At 39.8% G+C, this 22976-nt stretch overlaps 1 protein-coding gene across 2 annotated transcripts in view; it reads right to left on the bottom strand.

The window, feature by feature from the left end:
- Positions 1–3566: 3566 nt before the first annotated feature.
- LOC129830253 (voltage-gated potassium channel subunit beta-2-like) overlaps positions 3567–22976 on the bottom strand; it is a 111219-nt gene continuing 91809 nt past the window's right edge. For both annotated transcript variants that reach the window (XM_055892675.1, XM_055892676.1), the window contains 8 exons: positions 21956–21999; positions 21639–21725; positions 11980–12065; positions 11718–11838; positions 11109–11203; positions 10105–10225; positions 9584–9672; positions 3567–7583 (listed from right to left, as the gene is read on the bottom strand). In XM_055892675.1, coding sequence (XP_055748650.1) covers positions 7494–7583; positions 9584–9672; positions 10105–10225; positions 11109–11203; positions 11718–11838; positions 11980–12065; positions 21639–21725; positions 21956–21999 — 733 coding nt within the window. In that variant the 3' untranslated portion in view covers positions 3567–7493. The remainder of the gene's footprint in view (positions 7584–9583; positions 9673–10104; positions 10226–11108; positions 11204–11717; positions 11839–11979; positions 12066–21638; positions 21726–21955; positions 22000–22976) is intronic.

Here is a 22976-nt window from a genome sequence, read left to right as displayed (position 1 = left end):
GAGAAATATATTTCACCCCCCCCAGTTCTTTTTCCACAAAACTTCATCTAAAACTGTTGAATGGGTTTCCTGTAAACAATAGATATTATAATCCTTCTCTTTTAGCCAGGTAAATACTGATCGTCTTTTCTTATTATCTGCTAAGCCATTACAATTGTAACTGGCTATACTTATTTCACCACTTACCATAATGAGACACACCTTTCAATTATTTTTATCAAAATATATGTTTGTAAACGTCCTATTAAAAAGTAACATAATGATTGAGTGTCTATATAGTTGTACCATGATATTTGCATTTCTACTAAGTAAACCTCCAATTGGTCCCTACTATTCCACCCGCTAAAAGCCCTCATCTCGAGTTGGGTTGTCATCCCAATGCCCGGCAGACCACCCTCAACCCCCTGTATCCCATAGCCCTGGACCGACTGGGATCCATCCTTTGAAAAGAGCACACAATGCCATTTACCGAATTGAAGTAGATCCATTGCCAAATGCATTTCCATCGCCCTCACCTCGATTTTTATTATATATTGCTGTGGATCATCCTCTATAGTCCCTAACATCTTTTACTTCTTCCTTCGCAACAGTTGTGGGATACACACATACACCCACACACATTCAGCCCTTACCCCCACACAACCATAAGCTCACTTTCTCAACAATTGCACCATCCCAGAGCCCAACTCAAGATAGGTCCTGATTTACAAATGTACTTGCAGTTGCAGCTGCATGAGAAGGCCTGCAAGACCGCGCAAAAAATGAGCATAAATGTAGAGATTTATTTACCATTGTCACATCCTAGATGGAGGTCAAATGTACACCTTCTTCCTGAAACACCCACAATACTGTCATCCGTCATGACCATGTTCCCAAGCATCTCCATGCAGTCCGACTTTGATTTCGTGCCACCAGGGCCACAATAATATACCCCCTCTCTGAATGTCCGAGTGTGACCCCCCTCCCCATGGGTTACTGCAGCTAGTGTTGCCAGCACTGCCACTGCCTGGGTGGGGGCACCCCACCGGAATCCCCACCGGCTAGGTACAAGGTCGTCAAGGTTCTCATTAGCAGCTTTGAGAATTTCCTTGTTTATTATGGTCTCCCTTTAGAGGGCTTTGGCTTTGCAGGACCAACCCTGCCAAGCAGGCTCAGAATCTTGAGGGGGCAGTGCTGCTCTTGGTCTCTGACCTCATTTTGGCTGCATACAGACCGCTTACAGCATGCACATAAAACAGTTAGGGACTTCTCCTTAGTATCTGGGCCATTCATGTGAGTGTCTAGGGTATAGGTGTAACAGTCGTTCTCCTCCTCTTCGTCCAAAGAGGAGGAGTAGGGATTGGACCAAAGCGCAGCGTTGTTATATGACATAATATTTATTTAAAGACGAAGACGAACACGAAAAACACTTGGAAAATTACAAAACAACAAAACGACGTAGACAGACCTGACTTGAGAACTTACAATAAACGAAGAACACACGAACAGGAACAGACTACATACATGAACGACAAACGAAACAGTCCCGTGTGGTAGACATACAGACACGGAAGACAACCACCCACAAACAAACAGTGTGAACAACCTACCTTAATATGGTTCTCAATCAGAGGAAACGTAAAACACCTGTCCCTGATTCAGAACCATATCAGGCTAAATGACAATGAACCTAAACATAGAAACACATAACATAGAATGCCCACCCCAACTCATGCCCTGACCAACTAAACACATACAAAAACAAGAGAAAACAGGTCAGGAACGTGACAATAGGGCCATGGACCGTACCATTAGGATAATAAATAATTAGATATAATTTATTTTAAAAATGTAGTTCCCCATGATAGGACAATAAATAAATAAGATGTATAATTCATTATAAAAGTATATCCATCATCTGAACAACATTGAAAGCCCTCTCATACCCGGCTCACAGCAATACATTGGCTCTGGGATATGCAACCATTTCATTACTCACTCACTCAACTTTCCAAACATAACAAATAAAATAAACACACACCACACCATCCACACATACTGTGCCTTCTGTTTACTTAGTTTTTATCTTCACTATTTAGAAATAGTGCTTGCGTGTTCAATTAGTTATGTGTGAAGATTTATAGAAAAGCTATATTTTTTATTGTATTGTTACAATCAATAACCGGGCTTGAATTGTGTTTATTTTCCTCATCTATGAGAACTTTGTAATTTTTAAAATAACCATGGAGTAGTCTTTGTGTCTCTGAACAACTGGTTATCAATATATAGTTTATCAACGACGAGAGCTACTCGTTTCGCTTTTAATCTATTTTCTTTGAAAATTGGATACAGAACTTTGCGCCGTTCTGCAATTTCCTTCGGAAACTGATCATTCATGCCAATTTTTGTCCCAGCAAGTCTTTTACCCAGGCTTTTAACCATTATTTTATCTTTAAATGAAGCAAATTTGGAGACGATTGGGCGTTCGTACCTCTGCCCTCTCTGTCCGAAGCGGTGTACACGTTCAAGTTGGATCTTGTCGATAACTTCGCTTGGAATCTGAAGCGCTGTAAGAAGGAACTCTCTCTCTCTCAGATTCAGGAACTTCTCCTTCTTTCTCTTGGATATTTGTAAGTACCAAATTCTCTCTCATGGATCTAGTTTGTATGTCCAGTAAGGCTTCCTTCAGAACGGTGTTCTCCTTTTTAATTTCATTCATTTCGGTTTCAATCTTATTGACTGTCCCTTTTAGCTTGTGTGTTTCCTTCTCCAATGTCGCAGCTTTTTCATCACTCATCTCTAGGCTTGCCTTCAACTCTTTTATATTCTTACTAACTAATTCAAGTATACCCAGTTTGTCATTTATTGATTTTAACAGATCGGTTTCGACCTTTACCATTCCCGGTGGTGAGAATATTAAATCATCAGTGTCTGTTGAAGAGTCACGTTTTCGTTTTTGAATCGGTTCCCCTGTCTTACTCTCTGTCATGTTTGGGTGTTGCTTGTTTTTGTAATATTTGTCGATAAATGTCTCTAGTCTTAGGATTTGTTTTGTGTTATTATCCAGATTGAAGGTTATCACCCACCAGATTATTTAGTGCTAATATTTTAGTCTAATTTAGCAGATATTTCGAATATTATGTTTTATCTTGAGGTGCTCTACATAACTTCGTTCAGTCCGCCATTACCTTTACGTTACCTTTACGTTACCTTAGTGTCATAGTGGGTGCCCATGCGATATATAAACAGTCACTTTTTTTGTCTGGTGTACTGGAAATATGGACACTCCATCAATCTTGGCAGCCTGTGTTGTGTTGCTAGCAAAATGTTACATGATCAAAATGTAATTTACAAGGGCACCTTGGTCAAGAGACAACATTAGCATTGTATTTTGATATGAATTGAAATTGAAAATGAACAAACTAATTTACAATCTGATATTTTTGTCCCTTGTTTCATCATCACTTTTTTCTCCAGATTGGATATGTTTACGACAAAATACAAACAATTCAAACCGCTTTAAGTGTCTTTGCTTTACAAATTTGATCATCTTCAATGGGAACAAATTTCCACACAGTCAAGTCATGTTCTGTATGAAGTCAATACGTTTATTTTTATTTATAGCATTTATTTTTATATTTATACGTTCTCAAGCTGTAAACACAATTCACCTAAAGTCTGCTTCAATCACAATTCAGTAAGCAATGCTTGCAAAAGGAACAGAAGATAAAACAAAGGCAGAAAGTGATAGCTAACAGCCATACAGTATATACAGAATTTAGATTATATACAGTACAGAAAGAATCTGTGAATCCATTATGTATTTTGACATTGCAAATGTACAAATAGCTTGCAGTTGACTATATTAAAGATTCCTATGCTGCACAGTATTTGTGTGTGTAAAAAATAAGACCATTAAAATAGCTTGTCAATTAGTCCCTTTACATGAATTGCACAGTAGCGTATTCTACTTAGTTGATTATGTTTGCTCTTATCTACAACATAGTGTGTGTCTTCATAGCGTGCCTTAACTAGATGCTCGGGCTGCATTTACTTGTGACTGACCAGCATTCCATCAATCTGGAAAGGATAGAAATGTTATATAATGTACATTTACTTAAGAACACACCCAAAGAGAGTGATCCGTGGCTAAATAATCACTTTTCATAGGATGAGGCTCACGCATAGCTTGGGTGCCCATCTCTTTCTCCTGGCACCCAGGCTAGCTCCCACACACTCCTTTACTTAATGTTTCTAAGTGACAGTCTGATGTAGAGATGCCTTGTGCAGTAGCTCCCTGGGACTAGGTAGAACCAGGCCTGGTAACCACAAGCTCAGAGAAATGCACATGCAACAAATATTTTATTGTCCTGACAAAGTCAACATCAGAGCACACAGGACGAAACAGTGCAGTGTTGGTTACTGGTATACACACATACACAGGATCGCACTCATGAACACATGCACACACTCACACACATATGCAACTGTACAATTTGAGCGGTTACAGTATATAACCTGTCTTTAAAATAAGAGGTTTCCTATATGTTGCTCAGTTGTGAGCTTTGGTGAAAGCCAAAACCCTTACAGGCGAGGCCAGTTGTAATCCTTAGGTACATAATATAAGCATACGAAACATAGGTATGTTACATGAAAAACATAGGTATACAACTTTAAAAAAGCTGTATGTTTACACTCAGACAATATGCTGTATTTGGATCAACATTAGCTAAAGAGTAGTGTCATAGTGGGTGCCCATGCAATATATAAACAGTCACTTTTTTTGTCTGGTGTCCTGCAAATCTGGACAACCCATCAATCTTGCAGGCCTATGTTGTGCTGAACTATGGGCTAAGTTATCCTGGAAGCACATCCATCAGCCTACCTTAAACTATCATCAGACCTAATGCTCAAGTTCCAGTCATTTCAGACCCAGTCATTTATTTCAGTAACTGGTTGGACAGCAGAGTTGATGTGGGCCAACTATCTCAGTGTCACAACTCCAATGGGTATAGATACTTATGAAAAATGGAGGGTAAGGTGTTACAAAATTGTATTTACTGCAGACTTCACTGTCTTGTTAATGGTATCATACCATCGACCATCCATTGCCATAATTAGAGCATGTCGTTATAATGGCAAGTAATCTTGCCAAATTGAAATTTCATTATCAAATCAAAATATTTAACTAAAAATATTAAGGGGAAGCATGGATCAGGTTTTAATACCAATTGTAGACAGGATTGGTGTTTTCTCAGACAAGAAATATCAACATCAATGCTGCCACTGATGTTTTATGACCTGAAGGTGGCGCCAAAGACCCAACAAAGATACTCCTGAGGATTGCAGCATTGACTTTGACTGAGACATGTCCCTCTCTCTCTTTTTCTCTCTTTCTATCTCAATCTCATTTAGAATGAGATACAACCAGTGTGTCTAGGTCACAAATGCTTTTGAACATTGTTTAGAATAGGGACACAACATCATTAGCCAGTAAATGCAAGATTGCAAACACAGAAAATACTATGTTTGCAACTGTGTTTCCCAAATAGCACGTTCCCACATCTTCAATGACAGAGGAAAGGAGACTAGGCTGCATGAAAGCGTTCCTAAATTAATCTCAAGCGACGTTGAGACTGAAATTTAAAAAAACACAGTCACTCTGACTGGCAGAAACCAATTAGATGCCTTGAGTATTATACAGTACAGTAATATGTGTGTTGGGGTGTTCTCTTTGGCTTTAGACGAGTGAACATGGCTCTTGTCCAACTACAGCAGTGATTACGACCAGGTAAAGTGAGCTCCACACACGCACGCACACACACACACACACACACACTAATATACCCACTGGACCTTCACTATTTCGTAGCTTTGTCTGCTCACAGAAAGCATTTATGAAACTGGAACATTACGATTTAATCAAACATATATATTTTTGGGAAGGGAGAAGTAGTTTTTGGTGGTGCCAGTTTGTTTTGTTTTGTGTTACATAACTTCATAACACAGGAAGCTGTTTTATCTAGCACTCTGGGAAAATTGCATGACCAATCCCGGGACCCCGTCTTCTGCGATACAGAGAGTAAAAAGTTAAAAACCCTTAACCTGATCCAGTCACAATAGGATGTGACAGAGTTTTGAGGCGAGGGGTTTTCTCACTGAGTGCTCTCTGAAAAGCCATTACTGTACATGGCTGGGAGGGCTGCCCTCTTCACACTGAAGCAGAGGGAGGGAGTGTGTGTGTAAAGATATAGAAGTGAAGAAATACAATGAATAGGGTAGACACTGCCATTCGGTAGGCTTACAACAACAACAAAAACACACAGACTGGCAGATGTACAGTCTTGTAGCTAGGTGAAATTCAGAAATAACTCACAATGGTTCAGTCTGTAAACTGAAGAAAGAGTGGGTGCAGGCAAGATCTCAACTTTTTGCCAGTTGAAAAGATGGCAGCCCAAGTTGCCTTAGTTGAATGGGTGTGATTTAACCATACTAACTGTTTAAGTGTTCAATGTCCTTTTTCAACTCATCATCAGAGTAGTGGGACCCTTTATATCAGATACAGAATCATGTCCACTCATCATTCTATTTCTATTATCTACGCATGGAATAGTATCAGCTTTGGTAATCTCAACAAACTTATCTTGTTCAGTCTTCAATACCACCAATGTATTAGCTATTTAAAGTTGCAATATGTAACTTTTTGGGCGACCTGACCAAATTCACATAGAAATGTGTGTTATAGATATGTCATTCTCATTGAAAGCAAGTCTAAGAAGCGGCAGATCTGTTCTATGTGCTCCTGTTCTTAAGTTTTGTTTTGTCTTACTTTCGGTTTTGCACACTAGCTTTAAACAGCTGAAAATACAATATTGTTGGTTATGGAGAATATATTTCACAGCGGTTTAGATGTTACAGTGATTCTCTACACTATACTTGCTTGTTTTGTCATATATACTGAAATTAAGCGAACTATTAGAATTTTTGTGATTTTTGTGATTTCTGCACAGTGCATCTTTAATGGAGTGCTGGATCAATTCATTTTATGGAACCTATAAAAGACAAAAACCTTTTCAAAGGGGTTCTGGATTCTGATCCTTTTCAATCAAGAATCTGTTATAGAATAAATAGTTTATGAACAAAGTGCATTTAAGGACTTGCTATGGGTCCCATCTATTTTTCTAAATAATAATAAGATGGCCAAGCAGGAAATTAATGCAAGGCAGACCTGTGCGTGACTTTTTGTGTTTTCCCCTTACTGAAATAAATGTGTTTTTTACAAATGTTTCACTGAAATGGTGAATATCCCTTGGATGGGAAATGTCTCCAAGTCTCCTCTAAAATCTTTGGGCTGGGAGAAAGATATATATTTAGATACTCTGATTGACTTTCCCAAGTGGTTCAATGGCTATATATTTCCCATGGTGCCTGGTGTCTTGTTCAACTGAAGCTGGTCGCAGACGAGGAAGAAGGAAGATGCTGACCTCCGCCCAACAATGTTCCTCAGGCAGCCTCTAGGATCTGTAGTCCTTTTTACTATAGGGCTTGTTGCCTAGGATACTATCCATCTCGTGCACGATGGAGGACGACAACTTTGGAAGAACCTGTGAGAGAAGGAGAGTGACATAATGAACACAATGTCCCCATTGGAATTCAAATTCAATGCCACGACACATGTCATCAAATCCATGTCAACAACAGTAAACAAATACAAGCAAACAGACTATCACCCCAAAGGGAAATATTTCCCAATATGGTAAAACTTTTTAATTGAGCCACAATTTAAAAAACAAAACAACAACAAAATGTTCTGGAAATTAAGCAGATGTCGCAGATGTACAGTGCCTTTGGAAAGTATTCAGACCCTTTGACTTTTTCCACATTTTGTTACGTTACAGCCTTATTCTAAAATAGATTTTTTTTTAAAAATGTGCCTCATCAATCTACATACAATAACCTATAACGGCAAAGCAAAAACAGCTTCTTTTTTATGTGCTAATTTATAATAAAAATATAACATATAAGTGCTCAGACCCTTTACTCAGTACTTTGTTGAAGCACCTTTCGAGACTTCTTTGGTCTAACGCTACAAGCTTGGAACGCCTATTTTTGCAGAGTTTCTCCCATTCATCTCTGCAGATCCTATCTAGCTCTGTCAGGTTGGATGGGGAGAGGTGCTGCACAGCTACTTGGACTCAAGTCCGAGCTCTGGCTGGGCCACTCAAGGACATTCAGAGACTTGTCCTGAAGCCACTCCTGCGTTGTCTTGGCTGTGTGCTTAGGGTCGTTGTCCTGTTGGAAGGTGAACCTTCGCCGCAGTCTGACGTCCTGAGCGCTCTGGAGCAGGTTTTCATCAAGGCTCTCTCTGTACTTTGCTCTGTTCATCTTTGCCTCGATCCTGACTAGTCTTCCAGTCCCTGCAGCTGAAAAACATCCCCACAGCATGATGCTGGCACCACCAGGCTTCACCGTAGGGATGGTTCCAGGTTTCCTCCAAATGTGACACTTAGCATTCAGGCCAGAGAATCTTGTTTCTCATAGTCTGAGAGACTTTAGGTGCCTTTTGGCAAACTCCACGCAGGCTGTCATGTGCCTTTTACTGAGAAGTGGCTTCTATCTGGCCACTCTACTATAAAGGCATGATTGGTGGAGTGCTGCAGAGATAGTTGTCCTTCTGGAAGGTTCTCCCATCTCCACAGAGGAAATCTAGAGCTCTGTATGAGTGACCATCAGGTTCTTGGTCATCTCCCTGACCAAGGCCCTTCTCCCCCGATTGCTCAGTTTGGCCGGGCGGCCAGCTCCAGGATTAATCTTAAACATTTTCCATTTAAGAATGATGAATGTGTTCTTGGGGACCTTCAATGCTGCCAAAATGTTTTGGTACCCTTTCCTAGATCTGTGCGTTGACATAATCCTGTCTCTGAGCTCTACGGACAATCCCTTCGACCTCATGGCTTGGTTTTTGCTCTGACATGCACTGTCAACTGTGGGACTTTATGTAGACAGGTGTGTGCCTTTCCAAATCATGTCCAATCAATTGAATGTACCATAGGTGGATTCCAATAAAGTTGAAGAAACATCTCAAGGATGATCAATGGAAACAGGATGCACCTGAGCTCAATTTCAAGTCTCATAGCAAAGGGGCTGAATACTTGTGTAAATTAGCTATTTCAGTTTTTCAATTTTAATACATTTGCTAAGATTTCTAAAAAATAGTTTTCTCTTCGTCATTACGGGGTATTGTGTGTTTAAAAAAAAATAAGACTGTAATGTAACAAAATGTGGAACAGTTGAAGGGGTCTGAATTCTTTCCGAAGGTACTGTATTTACCACTTAGAGGCAGTTCTCGTTTAGAAGGTCATTCTCAGTGTGTGGAGAGAGAGAGAGCATGTGTATGTGGTATGTGAGCAAGTATCCATAAGTATGTGTGAATGTGAGTTCTTGCACACCTGGGTTCACACCCATTGTGTGTGTGTGTGTGTGTGTGTGTGTGTGTGTGTGTGTGTGTGTGTGTGTGTGTGTGTGTGTGTGTGTGTGTGTGTGTGTGTGTGTGTGTGTGTGTGTACTTGTGTGAATGTGTGTGTGTGGAGTATTCACTTCTGACCTGTATTGCTGCTAGATTCTCCATCAGCTGGTCTGTGCTGGAGGCCCCCAGTAGAACAGAGCTCACCCCTTCATTCCTCAGGCACCATGCTGAGTGAGGGAACAACCACACAGGTAAATTAACAATGTGTGTGTGGAGCACAAAGCACAGTGAAGGAGTGAAGAAACACACACACGTCCAGTGCAACTAAGTGCCTTCAGGTGAGCACAAAGACTCATTCTCAGACACTGTGACGTTAAGCTGAACCAAGACATCGAAGATTTGACTGGGACTTGAACAACCTCCCACTTGAGGTCCTACTAGACAGACAGACTATGGACGACGGTTAGCTCATTTGCTAACTCTGGTAATTTGACATTGTTGTGAACACTGTTAGATTGCATAAGTCAGACTGACTGACGGACAGACTGCTTTACTGACTGACTAACACGTTGGAGCTCAAAAGACACAGACAGACGGATGGCTGGACAGGACAGACAGACAGACAGAGAGAAAAAGAGAGAGCGGCAGGTGTGTGTTACCGATGGCGAGCTGGGGCAGGGTGCAGCCCAGTCGCTCGGCAATGGCCTGCAGCTCTTTCAGCTTCGCCTGCTGACGGCGCCCCTCCTCACTCAGGATCTTGTCCTTCATCCACTGGTAGCCCTGTCACAGCACACACACGCATGCGTGCACACACACACACACACACACACACACACACACACACACACACACACACACACACACACACACACACACACACACACACACACACACACACACACACACACACACACACACACACACACACACACACACTCTCGCTCAGTACTACTGTATCCAGAAACCTCTGGTGTGCAGAGATGCCTTTCTGTGAAGGGCTGAAAGTTATACATTTTTCATAAATAACGCATCCAGTGTGTGTGGATCTCTCACCAGTGGCAGAGCAGATGTCTGCTATGTGAGTGAACTACACAGAGACTGTAACTGACTGCCTCTGGTTATCGCACACACACAGCTACCCTCTGTCTTAGACCTTGGTTCTGTGCTTCCACATTCGTGTGCTTGAGTGGACTTAAATAGCCTGTTTCCACCAGTGGAGTGTATGACATAGGAAATCAATGGCATAGATCCCTTCATTGGAGGATTATTAAGCCAAAGATATCAGTGAACAGGAGGAGGAGAGCTATAGACAGCATGGTACATCACACATACTGTAGAAAGAGCACAGTGTGTGTGCGTGTGTGTATTTGTGCGTAGGTGTGTAGAATCTCCAAAGAATGTTCAACTGAAGCTGGCTGACAAAGATATACACTGAATGGCTTTCCTGACACTCAAAAGTCCCCAATCCTCAATTGACACGCATTAGTTCAGAGGAACGTCCTACAGCAATGTACTATCAGGATAAACTGTTGTTAGCAGAAATTAAGGTGGCAGAGTGGCAGGATAAGAAAACAACACCAACTACAACCACAAGCAAAGGGGTGTGACAGATGTGGGCTGGAGAGGATAAGGCATCAGTCACTCGTCAAACGTCAAAGGTTACCTTTAGTGAGGCCCGTGAGTACGGGGGTACCCCACTATCGTACTTCCCTGAGATGATCCCGCACGCCAGCGGAGACCACGTCATGGCACCCACACCTGCACAGAGACATCGGGATCATATTCATTATTGCACACTGTAGCAAAACGTTTTGCAACGGAAACCGAAAACAAGTGTTTCTTATTGGACAAGTTCAGGTAGGCCCTCTATGTTTCAGTCCGTTTTCTTCCATTTGGTGCCTAATGAATACCCAGCTTTACCGCTATTATGACTTCCATGCCTTGGTCTTTATGTGCCTTGACAAGCTACTTGGACTGAGAGCAACTCCTAAGAGTGATTCATTCAAAATACAAATACTGTATATTAGCTACATTACAATTATCACAACTTTTGGCTAGCATTAGCCACATTACCAAACATGAATAGCAGCACATGGAGTATGTTTGTGGCAAAAATGGCAGACCTCAGCTCTTTCAGGATCTACCCTTATTAAACGCTGGAACAATAGAGATGGAAAGAGGGCACACATATTTTATCGTTGTAGTAAGTGCATCCTCTATCCACCTTTATGGGTCAAACCGAAGGGAGGCAGACGGTTGCTGTGTAACTTACCTATTTTGTGGAAGAGCTCGGGAAGCTGCACCTCCACCTTCTCCCTCTGGAACATGTGGTACTCAGCCTGCTCACATATAGGGGGTATCAGGTTGAACTGCCTGGCCACTGAGTACGCCTCCTATAGGACAGACAACGAACAGCAGCAAACAGGCTCAGGGACGAACAATGTAATATCGTAACAATACAGTGATGGGAATAAGTCATTGATTATTTTGTGTAATCCATGGTTAAATCGTGTTTCAACCGTTTTCCAACTCACCATGATCTCCATGGAGCTCCAGCGCGACGTTCCCCAGTACATGGCCATCCCCTGGTTGATCACATGGGTCATTGCCCGCACCGTCTCTGCCAATCAAAAGACACCATTCACCCATTGGCCCCGACATTGGAGAAGAGGAGTGGTGGGAACAGGTGAGATTAAGAGAGAGGGTGGAAAGGTATTGAGGAGAGGGATATACGAGAATTGAAAGAGAAAGAGGAGATAGAAGGAAAGTCCACATAGAATTTTGGACAAAGGGTAAAAGCACAAAGGAGCTACCTGGTTAATGTATACATCAGTTTAAATAATGAGCAGTGAAACATATGGGGAGAAAAGGATACTACGTCATTCCTTTTTGGAGCCAATTGACACATTGATTTTCTTTTTTTGGGCTTTTGTTTTGATTTGACACACAAAGGTATTTATGCGTTAAGGTTTTACAGTCACAAATCAGGCAGTCAAATACCAATTTTATTTGGGCAAAACAACACTATTCATGCCAGAGTCAAAACAGCAGTAGGGTCAATCCAAAACCCAGAGTTTTCTTCAAAGCTTTTCATGCTACTTTTATTTAAGAAACATTACATTTTAAAAACAGGCTGTATTAAAAGCATGTTTTAAAGAGAACAGCTCTGTGAAAAAAATACTGTAAATCTTATAATCTGGCAGCACAATTTAATTTTAAACATGTCATGCTGTCAGATTATAATGAGATTTTCAGTATTTTATGTTTCCCCTATTACTATGTAATTACAGTTATAACTGTAGTAACAACAGAGTAATTACATAGGTATTACACTGTAACTATATGTAATAAGGTTGTAGCGCTATCAGTTATTACACAATTGGAACAAGGAATGTATAATTACACATCCAATTGCTGAAGATTCTGTTATATGTTATTACACATTTTCTTGTTCCGCTATGTAACTAATGTTTTATAATTACATGTTTGAAAGACAACTGTGAATGACTTAATAACTCGACCCAAAATTTGACATTGTTACATGTAACTACAAGGTGCCACTACCATTGAGCTTCATTCACCTCAGTCAATAGGGGATTTTTTTCATTCTACAAACACATTTCATACAAGCACTAGCTCAGCCCCGGGATTAAACTCTAGTTTAGTTTCGTGTCAAGTCAAACAGCAGTTACCTAAAGTGCCGTCAGAAAGTATTCCCACCCCTTGACTTTTTCCACATGTTGTTGTGATACAGCCTGAATGAAAAATTGATTAAATTGATATTGTGTGTCACTGACCTACACTCAATGTCAAAGTGGAATTCTTTTTTAGACATTTTTAGAAATTAATATGAAATGAAAAGCTGAAATGTCTTGAGTAAATAATTATTCAACCCCTTTGTTGAGTAAATAAGTATTCAACCCCTTTGTTATGGCAAGCCTAAAGTACAAATTTGCTTATTACGTCACATAATAAGTTGCATGGACTCACTCTATGTGCAATAACAGTGTTTAAATCACTACCCCATCCTGTTCCCCACACATTCAATTATTTCGAAGGACCCTCAGTCAAGTAGCGAATTTCAAACAGAGATTCAACCAGAAAGACCAGGGAGGTTTTCCAATGCCTCGCAAAGGCTACCTATTGGTAAATGGGTACATTTTTTTTATAAAAAGCAGACATTGAATATAGTTATTAATTACACTTAAGATGGTGTATCAATGCACCTAATCACTACAAAGATACAGGCATCCTTGCTGGATCGAATCCCCGAGCTGACAAGGTAAAAATCTGTTGTTCTGCCCGATCAAGGTAGTTAACCCACTGTTCTCCGGGCGCTGAAGACGTGGATGTCGATTATGGCAGCCCCCCGCACCTCTCTGATTCTTAGAGACATACTCAGAAAGACTCAAAGCTGTAATCACTGTTGAATACTTATATAATCAAGTTATATTAGTGTTTTATTTTTCAAACATTTTTGACAAATGTTCGAATTTGTCTTCCACTTTGACATTAGAGTATTTTGTGTAGATCATTGACAAAAAAACAATTAAATCAATTTTAATCCCACCTAGTAACACAACAAAATGTGGAAAAAGACAAGGGGTGCGAATAATTTCTGAAGGCACACACACACACACACACACAGTCAACACTGCTGCTCTACTATATATTATTTATTCAACACCGCGACCAAGATACTACCCATTTTTTATTTGTAAATACAGTTGTACTTGACATAGCACATTCATTATCTATACTGTAGATCCTATTGTGTACATATTTGGCTATTACTATGCATAATAACTCTTATATGTTCATTTTTAGAAACTGTTAAAACTTCTTCTTATTATTATTCTCTCCGCAGCCACCTGTTGCGTCAAAACCGTAAAATCGACCGATACCAAAACAACTTTCAAACGTCTAGGCTCACCATCTGCAGTGTACTTGAATAAACTTTTAACACTACAACCGTACTTGCATAAATTCCAATGCATTTCAATGGCCATAGACTTGAATGGTAAAAATGTAGCCCTTAACTAGTCTTCAATCGTTTAAACTTCTTATGGCTGCAGGCGCAGTATTGAGTAGCTTGGATGAAAGGTGCCCAGAGGTGCCCATAGTAAACTGCCTGCTCCTCAGTCCCAGTTGCTAATATATGCATATTATTATTATTATTGGATAGAAAACACTCAGAAGTTTCTAAAACTATTTGAATGATGTCTGTGAGTATAACAGAACTCATATGGCAGGCAAAAACCTGAGAAAAAATCCAAACAGGAAGTGGGAAATCTGAGGTTGGTCGATTTTCAACCCAGACCCTATTAAATACACAGTGGGATATGGTTGAGTTTGCACTTCCTACGGCTTCCACTAGATGCCAACAGTCTGTAGAATCTTGTCTGATGCCTCTACTGTGAAGTGGGGCCGAAGGAGACAGGAATTAGTCAGGTCTACCATGACCTGACCATGCTCTGACCATGCACGTTCACATGAGAGGGAGCTCTGTTCCATCGCACATCTGAAGTCAATGTAATTCTCCGGTTGGAACATTATTGAAGATTTATGTTAAAAACATTCTAAATATTGATTCAATACATCGTTTGACATGTTTCTACTGACTGTTACGTAACCTTTTGACATTTCGTCTGCTTTTAGTGAGTGAACTTCCTGACTTGGATTTGTTTACCAAACACGCTAACAAAAATAGCTATTTGGACATAAATGATGAACATTATCGAACAAAACAAACATTTCTTGTGGAAGTGGGAGTCCTGGGAGTGCATTCCGACGAAGATCAGCAAAGGTAAGTGAAGATTTATAATGCTTTTTATGAGTTTTGTTGACTGCACAATTTGGCGGGTAACTGTATGGCTTCCTTTTGTGGCTGAACACTGTTCTCAGATTATTGAATAGTGTGCTTTTGCCGTAAAGCTTTTTGAAATCTGACACAGCGGTTGCATTAAGAACAAGTGTATCTTTAATTCTATGTAAAACATGTATCTTTCATCAAAGTTTATGATGAGTATTTCTATATTATTTGACGTGGCTCTCCGCAATTTCTCCGGATATTTGGGAGGCATTTCTGAACATGGCGCCAATGTAACCTGGGGTTTTTGGATATAAATATGAACTTTATCGAACAAAACATATACTGTATGTATTGTGTAACATGAAGTCCTATGAGTGTCATCTGATGAAGATCATCAAAGGTTAGTGATTAATTTTATCTCTATTTCTGCTTTTTGTGACTCCTGTCTTTGGCTGGAAAAATGGCTGTGTTTTTCTGTGATTTTGCGGTGACCTAACATAATCGTATGTGGTGCTTTCGCTGTAAAGCCTATTTGAAATCGGACAGTTTGGTGGGATTAACAGCAAGATTACCTTTAAAATGGTATAAAATACATGTATGTTTGAGGAATTTTAATTATGAGATTTCTGTTGTTTGAATTTGGCGCCCTGCACTTTCACTGGCTGATGTCATATCGATCCCGTTAACGGGATTGCAGCCATAAGAAGTTTTTAAGCTAGAAACGCCATTCAAACTTTAAAATGTGCAGACTGGTCTGGAATAGGTTGCTTGTATTCAGCGTTTTGATACCATGTATACTTTCTGAACTATTACTGTTTAATGGTGGACCTAGGCTTAAATGGGAAGTATTTGTATTCGCCAATACTCTTGAGCCGTTACATATACCAACACCAAAGCAACTTTAAAACGTGCAAATTGGCACTGGTACTGTTGCTTGAAGAAAACGTTTTGATACTAATTATCTTTTCGTACTACAACCATATTTGCATAAACCCAAATATATTTTAGGGGCTATAGACTTTAATGGAAGAAATACCGGTCGCTGCTAGTTTTCAATGGTTTAAGCTAGAAACGCCATTCAAACTATTCATTCTGGAATAGTGTGCCTGAATACAGATTTTTGATACAATTTATACTATTTGAACTATAACCATTTTAAATGTCCATAAATGCTTTAAAGGCTTTAACTTCTTGCGACTATAGGGGGTGCTGTTTCAAATTAGCATAATTGTCTCTACAGATGAAACGGCTTCCTACTCAATTCTTGATCGTACAATATGCATATTATTGTTCTTATTGGATAGAAAACACTATCTAGTTTCTATAGCCGTTTGAATTATGTCTCTGAGTGGAACAGAACTCTTTCTACAGCGAAATCCATGACAGGTTTTGCGAAGGTCTGAGAGCGAAGCTCTGATCTCAGTTCAGTTTAAAGGGGTGTGTATATCCTATGGAACGACGCGAACTGCACCCGCCTTCCCCTGGATGTCAGTAACCAATGAGAAGTGGAATGGGCTTCCTACGTAGCTGTCAGAGGTTATAAAAGACCAAGGAGTGAGGTACGCCTTCTTTTCGACGTTGAACTTTACGCAGAGAGAGACCTAGGGATGCCATTTTCGAACGCTCAGTAATGAACTTTAGATATATCAGTCTGTAATTTAATTTGATATAGGTGTTAGAAACATCATAACGAAGCTATTTGAAACCGAGTTATATCAGATTATGCGAGTAAATTGCTATTTTTCGGAATTTCCTCAGTATTGCGTAATGAGGATTTGGACACGTTAGCTAATGTTAGCTAATGTTAGCAATTGCTAGCTATAGTTAGCTGCTACATCAGAAGTTGAATGCAACGTTTTACAACCAAGCAACGATTCTTTTGGACAAAAGTACCACTTGGCCAAGATTCCGATGGAAGCTCGTCGAAAAGTAAGAGCTATTTATGATGTTATTCCATTTTTATGTGGAAAAATGTAAACTCAATAACGGTAAATAATGACGCCGTTATTGCGTCTGTAACGCACACTGTATGTCTAGTAACGTTAATTTTAAAAATCTAACTTAGCGGTTGCATTAATAACTAATGCATCTTTAATTTCATGGCCAACCTGTATTTTTTTGTCAAGTTTATGAATAGTTTTCGATAAAAATAGTTGTATTATCATGATGCTGCCGGGCAGATTGCTTGAGTAGTTGGACAGTATTTCCATTGTGTAAGCACGATTTGTGCCGCTAAATATGCACATTTTCGATCAAACTCTATATGGATTGTGTAATATGTTGTTACAGGAGTGTCATCGGAAGAATTCTGAGAAGGTTAGTGAAAAAATTAATACATTTTGGCAATGTTGACGTTATCGCTCTCTTTGGCTAGAATCTATGCTCTGGTAATGTTTGAACATGTGGTATGCTAATATAACGATTTATTGTGTTTTCGCTGTAAGACACTTAGAAAATCTGAAATATTGTCTGTATTCACAGGATCTGTGTCTTTCGATTAGTGTATGCTGTGTATTTTTACGAAATGTTTGATGATTAGTAATTAGGTAATACACGTTGCTCTATTTATTTATTCTAGTCCATTTGTGACGGTGGGTGCAATTGTAAACTATGAAATCTACCTGAAATATGCACATTTTTCTAACAAAACCTATCCTATACCATAAATATGTTATCAGACTGTCATCTGATGAGTTTTTTTCTTGGTTAGTGTCTATCAATATCTTAGTTTAGCCGAATTGGTGATTTCACCTGATGGAGTAAGAAACTGATGGAGTTAGAAAAGTGGTGTCTTTTGCTAACGTGGTTAGCTAATAGATTTACATATTTTGTCTTCCCTGTAAAACATTTTAAAAATCTGAAATGGTGGCTTTATTCACAGGATCTGTATCTTTCATTAGGTGTCTTGGACTTGTGATTTAATGATATTTAGATGCTACTATTTAATTGTGACGCTATGCTAGCGATGCTAATCAGTGTGGGGGGGGGGGGGGGGTGGGGGGTGCTCCCGGATCCGGGGTAGAGGCTCGTTAGAGGTTAAAGCGAAGAATTTGGATTAGCCAACATTAATTCATAGAAAAAAATTACTATAAATAGACATCCTAAAGAATAAATTTCAATACTAATTGAACCGTTAACGCTGCAAACACCAAACCAAATGCTGACATGTACAGACTGACTCAACTTGGATTGCTTGTCAAAAGATTGTGATGCTCTTTGTACTTTTGAAATATAACAATTTTAAATTAGCATAAAAGCTCCATATACTTTTAAGGCAAAATGTGGATTCAACACTGCTCTTGATCCATTTCAGATACTAACACCAACCCAACGTTGAAATGTGGAGACAGACTCAACTTAGATGGCTTCAACAACGTTTTTTGATACCATTCATACTTTATAAACTATGAAGTGTATCGTATCCCCATTTATTTCAATGGCGGAATGCAGGCTTCAACATTCTAAACTGAAATAACTGGCACAAAACTTACAGAATGTTCCAACTAAAACATTGAGAGCTTAAAAATATATGATATTGCTTATTTTTTTTATTTTTTATTTTATTTTATTATTTTTACCTTTATTTAACTAGGCAAGTCAGTTAAGAACAAATTCTTATTTTCAATGACGGCCTAGGAACAGTGGGTTAACTGCCTGTTCAGGGGCAGAACGACAGATTTGTACCTTGTCAGTTCGGGGATTTGAACTTGCAACCTTCCGGTTACTAGTCCAACGCTCTAACCACTAGGCTACGCTGCCGCCCCTATATGATGATATAGTACTCTAGCCTACTATACTAGCCCACTATAACCCACTATAATAGCTCCACACCTACAAACCACTCCAAAATAGGTCACTATAGCTAACACAGCCTATGAAAACACTATTACTACCATTACCACTACTACCATCACTACTGCCGTCACTACCACTAATACTACTATTTCACAACCATAAAGAATTCAAGACTAGCAAGCACACCACATTTACTTCCGTAAATGTCCTTTTCTAGTTGATATTGATTATTGAACTGCAATGTTGTGGGAGCTAGCACACAAGCATTTCACTGCACCTTTTATACCTGCTGTAAAATGTTATTTTATTTTATTTGAGATATAACGCTGATATATGGAGAGAGGAGACGAGAAAAAAACTTGCCAGTTTTAAAATGATGTGTTTTAGAACAGCTGACTAAAGATGCGCATTCAGATTTAAAAAAAACTCTGAGACAGTTGCCACTTGTTGTAGCAAACAAGTATCATGAAATACATGCACCAGAAATAGAGCACACTTTGTAACTTGTCAGAGAGATATCAGCAAGCTAGGCTAGCTAGAGTAAAATAGTTGGCTAGCTGTCTGCTTGGCTAGCTATCTACCTGCTTGGCTAACACAGAACGTCAACATACTGTTTTCTGATTGGCTAACCGGACCAGTCTCGTCTCAAGTCTTTCGCTAAGTTTTGACAGGTTGAATTCTGTAAACTCCAGCAGCCAAAATTTGACATTCTAAAACTAGACCATTCAGATCAAGCAAACTTTGTTCTAAAACTGCATAAAAACGTCTTGTCTCGTCTCGGCTGTTATATCTGTACAGGCTTTAACTGTTGTAAAGAGAAAAAAAGGAAGATTTGTGAATAAGTCTTCAGTGGCTCCAAAACCATCATCTAGCCTGGGGTATGCATTCTTTCCCTCCTATGGCACATATGGGTGCACGTTTTTGTTCCAGCCAAGTCTAAAACCTATTCTACCCATTAACTAGTATTTAATCAAGACTCTGATTAGTATAATTGGGTTACTGCTTGGCTGGAACAAAGCCCTGATGGGTTGCATGTTCAGGCAAGAGAGACACACTGCAGTCAAGACAGCGTTCACAAAGGAGGCCGCAGCAGCACCGTCAGCGGCCATCTTGCAAAATAAAAGGAAATAAAAGGAAATCAAGTCGTAAGAAAAATGGGAGGGATGAGTGAAGCTAACGACAACAGTAATGGTCGTGAGGGGTTTGGCATGGGGTACGTTGGCTTTTACAATGTTTTATGACTAGTGTAATGGTACACGTGGCTTGGTACACCTCATATCCTGATTTTCTTTCTATATGGTATGGAACTCTACATAATTGCCTTGATCTGGCATAAGTTACAGTTGAAGAGAGCGAGAGAAAAGAAACAGAAATAGAAATAGAAAGACACCAAACTGAGTAAATCAAAGGATTCTGGAAGGATTACATCATATTTTGGTTACAATTGTCAGCCGGGGAGAGAATGGACATCTTTAAGTGTCATTTCTTCCAACAACAAAAAGTGGAAATTGCATTTTTCAAGACGACTGAAATTGCCCATATTGGCATTAGTGGCATTATAAGCCCAGAAACAGTTTATGTATTTGTGACAACTAAACATATCGGTTATACTGATGAACTGATGAAGAAAACATGAGGAAAAAATGCTTTGAAGTGAAAATGAGAAAGGAAACAAGTTACGGATTTTTTACAATGATTGAAGGATCCATGAAATTCTGTGAATTTCTCCAAAACGTACTTACAAGATGTAACGTTATCAAGTATGAATCAAACACTCACTCAATCTACTACAGTAGACCACCCTTTTGTGCTAGCACTACGAAAAGTCCAACATTTTATGGATTTAAAGGGGGTTTTGAATGGTAGGATAATGGAGGGGGAACTACTTTTATCAACTCACTGCCATAAAATGCCTTTCGTTTAAAGGGGTGTTGATTGAACACTTTGTTTTGACTAAGGGTACCATGTACCTTCTATGATGAATGTCTTGGACTTTGAGGTGTGAAATGGGTCTCCTGGTGACAAAAAAAGAGAGTGAAGACGTTGACCAGTCTGTGAATGAAATGACATCTGGAAGTATACATAAGGGGCAGCAGGGTGGGAGCCACAGCCCAATACAGCGAGCCCCATCATGCACTGACTGAGCTCAAGTTCAAAGTTCACAATGCTTTACTGACCATTTCAATCAGTGACAGGAATAGAAATTTGTCATCCATTGCCCATGCCCCTGTTCGGTAGGTTCGGGTTTAGACAATCATATATTACTGCAGTTGGTATGCAAAGAGGATGTTTGAGCTGTCAACTGTGTCCTATCTCTACATCTAGGATTCAAAAAACTTAGACTTATGTACCCAATAAAAGTAAATGTAACCTTAAGGTCCAAACCATAGAGCCATTTATCTGTCTGTAGATAATATGTACGCATGATACTCTAGCCTGACCGAACATTATTACTGCACCGCTGCACCACTGGATGCAAGGTGGTCTGTTTATGACAAGAATATGTCACGGTGCAGCAGATACACAGCACTGAACATACCACAGATGAATGTAAACAAACCGCATTCAAAGAAGAGTGCTGCCTACCTTCCATAGGTGTGTTGGGGTCCGGTCTGTTGGCGAAAACGACATCCACATACTCTAGCTGCAGTCTGTCTAGCGACGCCCTTAGTCCTGCATTATATAGGGCAAAGACCATCAAGATAACGGTAATACTTTACATTAAAGCCAGAATCCTGTTTGTTTTTAATGCTCTCATTTATGCACTGTATATACAGTATGTACTGAATCTAGTGAATGACTGGATTGGATCCAAATGTCATATTGATATCCTGCAAATATATAGGCTACCACACTGTACATGTAATAGTAACTCAGTATAAAAGTGGCTTAAAATGGCTTACCTTCGATGATATGTTTTCTGGACAACCCTCTTTCTGTTTCTGCTCTGATAAGCAAACAACAAATGCCCTTGTCAGGATATAAAATCATGACATTTAACAACTCTGTGCTACAATTCACAGTTTTACATGTCATACTGTAACTGATACAGTACAGATGTTCACTGTATTCAAGCCATACTGGTGGGTTGAATGTGAGCCATAGAGATAGATAGAGGGCACACTTGACACACAGCGTGTTTTAGCAGGGGCAGCATGTGCCCTCTGTCCATCTCTATGATGCAGGACAGAAACGTATTTAAGTTGAATTGGTGCCTCCTGTCAGTGCTAAGCAGGACCATTAAAGCAAGAATTCTTAATCAAAACATTGACTAAGTGTTCTCCCTGCAACTGTTTCAGTAAAACCTGAGGGATGGGATTGGAGAAATCCAACCACTCTCAAATCAATAGACTACGCTATGGATGCAAGGACTCACTATCCATGTTATCAAAATTTGAGTTTTAACCATGTTTTTAGGCTATACAGTGGTTGTTTACATTTTATTATTTTTTACAAACATTCAAGCTTATATTTTGAGTTCTGATGGGGTACGACAGTTGAACCAAGCTCATTGTCAAGCCCTGATCTGTTTCACCTGTCCTTGTGCTTGTCTCCACCCCCTTCACCCCCTCGCCCATCTTCCCCACTTATCCTCTGGGTATTTATGCCTGTGTTTTCTGTCTGTCCGTGCCAGTTTATCTTGTTTGTCAAGCTTGGCAGCGTTTGTCCTGTCAGCTACTGTCTTTTCCCAGCCTCTCTTTTTCTAATTTTTGACCCTTGCCTGTCCTGACCCTGTACCCGCCCACCTGACCACTCTGCCTGTCCCTGAGCCTGCCTGCCGTCCTGTACCTTTGCTCCTACTCTGGATTATCGACCCCTGGCTGCCTTGACCTGTTGTTTGCCTGCCCCTGCTGTTACAATAAACATTGTTACTTCACACAGTCTGCATTTGGGTCTTACCTTGATACCTGATAGTACGAACTG

Source organism: Salvelinus fontinalis, chromosome 31 (genome assembly GCF_029448725.1).
Source record: "Salvelinus fontinalis isolate EN_2023a chromosome 31, ASM2944872v1, whole genome shotgun sequence".
NCBI lineage: Eukaryota > Metazoa > Chordata > Actinopteri > Salmoniformes > Salmonidae > Salvelinus > Salvelinus fontinalis.
This window is presented reverse-complemented; position numbering and strand designations above follow the sequence as displayed.